The sequence below is a fragment of the Coenobita brevimanus genome, chromosome 71, assembly GCF_032717465.1.
Source record: "Coenobita brevimanus isolate Jiangsu-jjx chromosome 71, ASM3271746v2, whole genome shotgun sequence".
NCBI classification, from domain to species: domain Eukaryota; kingdom Metazoa; phylum Arthropoda; class Malacostraca; order Decapoda; family Coenobitidae; genus Coenobita; species Coenobita brevimanus.
This window is the reverse complement of record NC_137024.1, coordinates 1,616,438-1,626,437: the sequence shown is the minus strand read 5'-3', so window position 1 is coordinate 1,626,437 and position 10,000 is coordinate 1,616,438. Positions and strand designations below refer to the sequence as shown.

General features: G+C 46.1%; 1 protein-coding gene across 1 annotated transcript in view; it reads left to right on the top strand.

Moving 5' to 3' along the window:
* LOC145406612 (uncharacterized) overlaps positions 1–10,000 on the top strand; it is a 161,710-nt gene that overhangs the window by 11,040 nt on the left and 140,670 nt on the right. Inside the window, exons 5-6 of the mRNA XM_080277688.1 lie at positions 111–317; positions 2,493–2,688. Coding sequence (XP_080133814.1) covers positions 111–317; positions 2,493–2,688 — 403 coding nt within the window. The remainder of the gene's footprint in view (positions 1–110; positions 318–2,492; positions 2,689–10,000) is intronic.

Genomic DNA, 10,000 nt, shown 5'->3' with positions numbered 1-10,000 from the left:
GAAACGTTTGAATTCCCTCTCTGCTAACTTCTCCTACTTTCTTCCCTTCTTGCCCCTCAGTGCTCCTTGCCCTCTACTAACTTCTACTAACTTCCCTCCTTGCCCCTCAGTGCTCCTTGCCCTCTACCTCCCCGTGGCCACCATCTGCTACGGCATCCTGGGCAATGACGGCACCCCCCCCAACATCCTTGACGGCGTGAGGGGGGGCGCCATCCCCTACGTCAAGGGGTTCATCCTGGTGCACTTCCTCTTCGCCTTCACCATCGTCATCAACCCCTGCAACCAGACCCTAGAGGGGTTACTGAGCCTGCCTAACAGTAAGAGTGGAGGCTTCATTGTGCTTTCTGTTTTATTTATTGATTGAGAGAGAGAGAGACAGACAGACAGACAGACAGACAGACAGACAGAGTGTGAGAGAGAGAGAGAGAGAGAGAGAGAGAGAGAGAGACAGACAGACAGACAGACAGACAGACAGACAGACAGAGACAGACAGACAGACAGACAGAGAGAGAGAGAGAGAGAGAGAGAGAGAGAGACAGACAGAGAGAGAGACAGAGAGAGAGAGAGAGAGACAGAGAGAGAGAGAGAGAGAGACAGGCAGACAGACAGAGACAGACAGACAGACAGACAGAGGGAGAGAGAGAGAGAGAGAGAGAGAGAGAGAGAGAGAGAGACAGACAGACAGACAGACAGAGAGAGAGAGAGAAACCTATACCCCAGGCTGAGAAAATTGCCACTGACCCGACTAAAAAAAAAAAAAAAAAAAAGGAGAGAATGTGGTTATATAAAAAGGAGGAAAAAATCGCCGAGGGAACGATGCTACGAATCTCTTACGTAGGAAGTAAGTGGAAAAGAGTAGAAATAAAAGGAGAATGCTATGTAATAAAAAAGGGGAATAAATCGCTAAAGGAAAACTGCTACGAAGCTCCTATGTGGGAAGTGGAAAAGAGTAAGAAAAAAAGGAGGATGCTATGTAATAAAAAAGGGGAATAAATCGCTAAAGCAAAACTGCTACGAATCTCCTATATGACCTTGACCAGGTAAGTGAAGCTAGGTTAAGGCCTCAATTACAGGTGGCGGAAGTAACAAGGTGAACGATTGTAAGTGGCGTGGAACAGGGGGCCTTGTGCGAGTCGACGAGGCCTCCCTAACACCTCTTTCTAAGCGATTTATTTTGCTTTTGTCCTCTTCTGTGTTACCTAAATATCACCCTACTGTGCGTATAGTACAAGACGATACTACCCAGCCATAGCCAAGAATAAATCGCTAAGGAACGGGTGTCAGGGAGTACGGACCTAGGAGAATATGAAGCTTGGAGAAATGGACAAGGATAGCAAGAGGAAGTGACAGAGGGGTGAACGATGATAGTGATATTGATCGATACATTTTGGAACATCTAGTTAATCTGAGCAACTTCTTTTTTTTTTTTCATTTCTTTCTAATATTATGCTTCTAAAAAAAAAAAATTGATCAGTGTTAAGAAAAAGAATGCATTTTTTTCTTTTTTTTTTGGAGTTATAAAAAGTATATGGAAATTTTCTGGTGATCTCAAATATATGGTTTAATAAGACAAAGTCCATTTTTCTGATTCTTCGTCCTTTTGCAGCTTATTTCACGTAGCTCAGAGGCAGAGAGAATGCTACGGCTCTACATCCTTCCCACGGCACTTCTTCGTGACTAGCATCATACTCTGGGTTTAGTTTCATTGTTATGTCTAAGTGTTCAAGATGGAGAGATGGTAGGGTATATCACTGAGAGAGAGAGAGAGAGAGAGAGAGAGAGAGAATAATATTGGAACTTATAGATAATGGGGTAAAGTAGGGAGAGAGAGAGAGAGAGAGAGAGAGAGAGAGAGAGAGAGATTTGAAAGTTGGAATATTGTGTTGATTTGTGATTTTACGCTAGAGAGAGAGAGAGAGAGAGAGAGAGAGAGAGAGAGAGAGAAAACCATCTTCCCAAAATCGAACGAATACTTAGCGGAAGAAACGAAACTATCTGAAACACCCATTGAAAGATATAGGATTTTCACTGTATTTCGTCAGCTGTCCATTTTTTTCGGTCGGAAATGGCATCGAATCCTTATCGCTATCGGACTGCCAACCACTCGCCCAACGTTTATCATGGAGGTCAATTGAGGTCAGCTAAGGTCAATTATAGGGATCAGGGGTAAATGCTGGGTCATCTCTTGTCATTTAGGAGTAGATTAGGAGGTCTGTCTATCTATCTATTGCCAGATGCCTTAATCCCGTAACTGGTGGTCACAAACAAATCGCCTCCATGTCGCCCTGTCCCCCGACATTTCACTGCCCTGCTCCCAGCTCACATCCCTCTCTCTCATATACTTCTCCACTCCATCCCTCCATCTCATCCTAGGCCTCCCCCTACTTCTCTCCCCCTCCACCTCACTCACACACTCCTCGTTAGTCTCTAGGAGGTGTTAGGTTATATAAGATAGGTTGCAGGACACTCTAATCTTCATTCTATCGTTGCAGAGATGAGTGTGTATCGTGTTTTGCTGAGGTCGGGGACGATGGCGGCTGTAATACTGATCGGGCTGGCCATTCCTGACTTCAGCAAGATTCTGAACCTCATCGGGGGCTCCACCGTAACCATCATGTCCTTCGTACTGCCCCCGCTGTGCTACTTCCGCCTCTGTTGGGCTAAAGGCGCAGACAGACGGCCGTACAAGTGAGTCTCCCCTCCCCTCAGACACCCCGTTTTCTGTTCAATGTTTACACTCTCACATCCTGGCGAATCTAGTTTACATTGCGTTGCTTCTCTTGGTACTAGATTAGGTTAGCCTGTTAGCTGGATTAGTCTTTTAGGTTAGGTCAGGCTGGGTTAAACTGTTAGTCAAAAATAAATGAAAAGAAAAAATTGAGGTGATCGTCCTGGAAAAGTAAAAAAATGGAGCACAAAGAAAATCTACGGACGGAAAACTATCATTCCAGCTGACGACAGAACACAAAGAAAATCTACGGACGGAAAACTACTATTCCAGCTTACGACAGAGGAAAATCTACGAACGGAAAACTATTATTTCAGCTGATGATAGACGATTTTATTGTTCCCTAATACCTTTTCCTAACCGATTTATTTTGCTTATTACACCTTACAGTCCTATTCTGTGTTACATAAATCCTTCCTATATCACCCTACTCTGGATAAATAAGGAATAAAAGACTAGTAATCAGCCATATCCAAAACTAAATCGCTAAGGAATAGGTGTTAGGGAGTCTTCTTACCCGGCGAGAATACTGGTCCCCAAATCTATCAACCTTAGACCCATTGTTATGCCTCAGATAGATAGATAGAGATAGATAGAGAGAGAGAGAGAGAGAGAGAGAGAGAGAGAGAGAGAGAGAGAGAGGACCTGAAAAAACTAACTCACAGCCTAACCCTCTTCCTGACACCATTATCAGCGAATTTATCCACATTCACTTCCCTCTCTCATTCACTCCCGTATCCACCTAACCAATCCATTCAAGACACACAGAAATACAAGACAATACAACTACAATACCCATACTTCCTCCATCTATGTCCTCTTTATTTCTCTCTTGCAACCTCGAGTGCAATCTGTGCATCTCAAGAGGGCTGTGCAACTGGCAATTCTGCTTTGTGTTGTGTTTATGCTTTGGAAAAATGTACACACACTTTCCCAACTTCTTATTCTTCATCTTAGGCCTTCTTCCTTCTTCCCTCTTCTCTTCTTCCTTCCCTCCCCTCCCTCTCTCTCTCCATCTCATCTTAACCCCTCTCCTTCCCTCTTCCCCCTCCCTCTTCTCTTCTTCCTTCCCTCCCCTCCCTCTCTCTCTCCATCTCATCTTAACCCCTCTCCCTTACTCTTTCCCTCCTTCTTCTTATCCTCCTTCCCTCTCTCTCTCTCTCTCTCTCTCTCTCTCTCTCTCTCTCTCTCTCTCTCTCTCTCTCTCTCTCTCTCTCTCTCTCTCTCTCTCTCTCTCTCTCTCTCACTATCGAAGCTGGAGCAAAAGTTATTTATCGTCACAATTACTGCATCATCATCATCATCATCATCATCACCCTGCTTCTCACTTCATCATCATCATCATCATCATCACCCTGCTTCTCACTTCATCATCATCATCATCATCATCATCATCACCCTGCTTCTCACTTCATCATCATCATCATCATCATCATCACCACCACCACCCTACTTCTCACTACCATCATCATCATCACCATCATCATCATCATCATCATCATCATCATCATCATCACCACCACCCTATTTCTCACTACCATCATCACCATCATCACCATCATCATCATCATCATCATCATCATCATCACCACCCTATTTCTCACTACCATCATCATCATCATCACCATCATCACCATCATCATCATCATCATCACCACCACCCTATTTCTCACTACCATCATCATCATCATCATCATCATCATCATCATCATTTCTCCCTTCTAAACAGTGCTTACCTTTTCGCATAGTCCTTCTTTTATTACACCTTTTCACACCTTTTCTCACACCTTTAACACCTCTTTCACACTATCTTCACACTTCCTTGCCACACTTCTTCGATTCACACTTCTCCGTAACACCTTCAATTCATATCACTTTATTGTTCGATAAATTCCACTTCGCACTCCGCTATGCAAACCTCTCTCTCTCTCTCTCTCTCTCTCTCTCTCTCTCTCTCTCTCTCTCTCTCTCTCTCTCTCTCTCTCTCTCTCTCTCTCTCTCTCTCTCTCACACACACACACACACACACACACACACACACACACACACACACACACACACACACACACGGTACCTACCCTCCATCTACCAACACACACACATATACACAAGCACACACACACACAAACAGTACCTACCTTCCACCTACCAACACACACACACACACACACACACACACCACCTACCAGTCCACACACACACACACACACACCACCTACCAGTCCACACACACACACACACCTCACATCAAACCCTTCACTCATACTTCCACCTCACTCCACATTCCACATCGCAACCTCGCCTACCTGCAGTACCACACATCACCTTAATCAATCCCTATTTACCTGGCTCTCCATCACGTCTCAAGAGGCATAATGTGAGTGTTTGGACAAGAGGGTGAAAGAAATATTACCTCATTCATCGACATCTTGTATGCAGTCAGGTCGAAGAGCCTTGACCTGGCGACCTAACCTGGACATTTTGACGTTTATGAGGCCATGCAATTTAGGCGACTAACTCGGGTCCCTCTGGCCAAGCAAACCCATCAACTGCAAGCAAGCAACCCCTCTACTGGTTCGACCTGTGCGGTGAATCGACGCCACGCCACAGCAAGGTGCGGGGAAGGGTGTGGAAATTTGGTCCCTGGATGGATGCCGCATTTGCACCCTCCGCCTAGTTAACAGGGGTACACAGTGGGCTCCCATCACCCCGTTATTTGACTGTATGGCTACCACCCAGCGTTGTAAATGATTAGGGTGGCTGAAGTTAAAGGAAGAGTAAAAAAAAAATGACGACAGGAAGAATGGGAGTAATAGGACGAGAGGAGGGCAGGCAGAAAAAGAATGACAAAGGTGGAGGGAAGAAGTAGGCAGCACTACATCAAGTGAATGGATGATGGTGGCTCAATCTACCACCACAGGCAAAATCAACCAACTCATTTCGAGACATATCAGGGAAATTTGCCCGTAACAATGCATTTCCAAATTCCATTTTCTAAAACTATAATTTTGAGAAGGTTTGTCGTATTGCAAGACAGGATTAAAATGTAGAGTGTGAGTAAGCTTTATTGATGATATTTTATTTTTCAAGGGCATAGCTTTATTATATATCTTTACCACACGCATTCTGTCCTGTCTACAACGAGCATATTCACAGGGTGTACTCCCACCGCTCAGTCCCCCCACCCACCAGTGTCTGAGCCTGTCCCGCCCACTCTTCTCCATCCATCCCACTTATTTCCTGTTCCTCCCTCCCTCTTTTCCCCCTCCGATCTCCTACACTCTCTCTCTCTCTCTCTCTCTCTCTCTCTCTCCACAATTCTGAGTACTTTTCTTGGGAACTTTGTCCTTGCATTCCTCTCCCATTACGGCAGGCATGCAACACTCTCCTGACTACACACACCCACACGCTTTTTCCGCCCAACTCTCTAATGCTCAGTCTTTACCTCCGTCAGGGAAGTTATGTTTTTGCCCATGTTGGTGTGTTTGCCTGTTTGTTTGTTTGTCTGTTTGTTTGTTTGTCTGTTTGTTTGTTTGTTTGTTTGTTTGCCTGTTTGATTGTTTGTTTGTTTGTTTGTTTGCCTGTTTGCTTGTTTGCCTGTTTGTCCGTTTGTTTGTTTGTTTGTTTGCCTGTTTGTTTGTTTGCCTGTTTGTTTGCTTATCTGTGTTTGTTTGTTTGCCTGTTTGCTTGTTTGCCTGTTTGTCTGTTTGTTCGTCTGTTAGCAGGAATAGGCCTACTCAAAAAGGTATGAACGGATTTTGATGCTATTTTGTGGAAGGGTGGGTCATGGACCAAGAAAGCCTAGATTAAGTTTTCGGGGGAATTCGAATCCTTTTTTAATAGCAATGGCATCGGCGGAGGTATGCCTTCTCTGAGCGCTTTCTAGTTAATGTATCCAGCTGGTCAGCTCTGGAACTGTCTCCCTCACTGTCTCGAAATCCCACGGCCTATAGCCTCTAGTCTTGTAAACGCAGTGTGTCCAGGTATCTCCATATGGCGTTGTCTGGATTTATTATATGAGAGAGGGGGCTGTGAGTTGGAGGCAGGGCAGTGAAATGGCGGGGGACAGGGCGACTTGGAGGCGATTTGTTTGTGGCCACCCCAAGCGGGATTGAGGCGTCTGGCAATAGATAGAAGTTTTATAGGCTCTTTCTGTTCTACCAATACTGCGTCTGTCTGTCTATCTGTCTATCTATCTATCCATTACTCTATCTATCTATACAGATGGCTTTGCTACTTGGTTAAGCATGTAGTTCAAGCATAGCTACAAACAAATCGCCTCCACGTCATCCTGTCCTCAGTACTCACGCTGCCTTTTCTCCAACACACCCCTCCTCAATCATACACCTCTCGACCCCATCCAAGGCGAACCCGCATACCTGAGCTTTGAAGGACTAAGGAGGGTGTCAGTCCTTGCTTTCCGTCCCTATCCACGACATCGTATACTCTGAACATGACGAAAGTAACGAAGAAACTCAGGGAACTTCTGCTCCGTCCCCTACTTCACTTCCCTTATCCTCTGTAATTCCGGCTCGTTACCTACAGCCTACACCCCCCCCCCAGGCTGTTCCAAAGCCGTGTGACCTGTAATGACCTGGCTCAATGGTCGGGTGGCAAGATTACCTCATGGAGCAGAGTTACGTGCAAGTGAAGCAAGGGTTACGTGGATGTGAGGCAAGAGTTACGTGGATGTGAAGCAGGAGTTACGTGGAATGAGGCATGAGTTACGTGGATGCAGAGTTACGTGGATGTGAGGCAAGAGTTACGTGGAAGTGAAGCAAGGGTTACGTGAAAGTGAAGCAAGGGTTACGTGAAAGTGAAGCAAGGGTTACGTGGATGTGATGCAAGAGTTACCTGGATGTGACGCAGAGTTACGTGGAAGTGAGGCAGTGTTACGTGGAAGTTTTACCGCGACGCACTTCCACGTCACTCTGCGTCACATTTTCAATAGAACCAAACCTCAACCGTGACTATGGTTCACTTAAACGTAACTACAATGAGTCCTGGGTTCATATTTCAACTACTACTACTACTACTACTACTACTACTACTGCTACTACTACTACTACTATTTATACTGAGAGCAAATTTGGTAATTTTAAAAAGCAAGAGTAGTGCCTTCTATGTTAGCAAATTTTGAGTTACGTGACCTTCCATTGCATTTTATCTCGTTATCATGGTATATTTGAGATAAGCTGCTTCGTTATCAATGTATTAAGCATTATCTGACCTGAAATTACTAGTTATCTCTTTATCACTGCAGTCACAATGGCCAGTTGTAATCCAAACTGCCTGCTTGTGTCCCTCCTCCATTACGCCACGCACGCACAAGAACGCAAACACACACACACACACACACACGCACACACGCACACACGCGCGCACGCGCGCACGCGCGCACGCGCGCACGCACGCACGCACGCACGCACGCACGCACGCACGCACGCACACACACACACACACACACACACACACACACACACACACACACACACACACACACACACACACACACACACACACACACACACACACACACACACACACCACTTCCATTCTAAAATCTATAATGCAAAGACTTAAACGACCCTCTCAGTCCTTCACGTATGCAACAGGGTCAACTTTGGCACTGTCTCTCTCTGTCTGTATTTCTCTCTGACCCCAACTCTTTCAAAATTAATGTATTCAGACACCTCAAAATTTATGGATCTTCACTGACTCTTTTCTTTAATTCTTTATGAGGCTTTTTATTCTTTGCATTAAAAAAAATAATTTGGCTCTCAGTAAGCAGATTTTTTCCTGAATCAGTAGGCTTTTGAGGAAGGTTAGCGGTGTTTGAGCACGCTAAGTCCCTTTTGAGCGAAAGTTAGAATGCATTTTAGCAACTTCAGCGCTTTCAGAAAGTTTGGCGACATTTAGGAATTAGCGTCAGTCGTTGGTAATCACATCCAGCCTCGCGCACACACCCTCGCATCACTTCCTCTCTCCACACACCCGCACCACCGTCACACCCACCTCTCTCCACACATCCTTGCATCACCTTCACTCCCACCTCTCTCCACACACCCTTGCATCACCTTCACTCCCATCTCCCTCCACACACACACGCATCACCTTCACTCCCACCTCTCTCCACACACCCGCACCACCGTCACAACCACCTCTCTCCACACACCCTTGCATCACCTTCACTCCCATCTCCCTCCACACACACCCGCATCACCTTCACTCCCACCTCTCTCCACACACCCTCAAACCACAGTCTCACCCACCTCTCTCCACACACCCTTGCATCACCTTCACACCCATCTCCCACCACACACACCCGCATCACCTTCACTCCCACCTCTCTCCACACACCCCTGCATCACCTTCACTCCCACCTCTCTCCACACACCCTTCCATCACCTTCACTCCCACCTCTCTCCACACACCCTTGTATCACCTTCACACCCATCTCCCTCCACACTCTGGCATCACTTTCACACCCACCTCTCTCCACACACCCTGGCATCACCGTCACACCCTTTCTCTCCACACATCCTCTATCACTATCACACCCTCCTCTCTCCACACATCCTCAAACCACCGTCTCACCCGTCTCTCCACCGTCACATCATCCGTCCCCGCTCGACCCAACACCCGGACGTCATGCAGACCTCATTGACCCTCTGATTCGCTCCAATTACAGTCCAGGATTTTTACGGAGTTTATAGAGCGAGGAATTGGACGGAGGATCACAGGCATTTTCGTGAAGTTGCTCCCTTTACGCTCGTTCTGGCTGAGTGACATGTTCAGTTGACAAAAAAAGGGCTCTATGATTCGCTTCACTTTGATTCACTGCTTCACTGAGACGCCTTGCTTCACTATGACTCACTTCACTTATGCTCGCTGCTTCACCACTTCGACTTGCTTCACTTATACTCGCTGCTTCACCACTACGATGCTGCTTCACTACGACTCACTGCTTCACTATGACTAGCTGCTTCACTACGACTCCTTACTTCAATATGACTCAATGCTTCACCACGACTCCCTTCACTTATACTCGCTGCTTCACTACGACGCTGCTTCACTACGACTCACTTCACTTATACTCGCTACTTCACTACAACTCACTGCTTCACTATGACTCACTGCTTCACTATGATCCCCTGCTTCACTATGACCCCCTGCTTCACTATGACCCCCTGCTTCACGACTCACTGCTTCACTATGACTCCCTTCACTACGACCTGCTTCACTACGACCCGCTTCACTACGACTCACTTC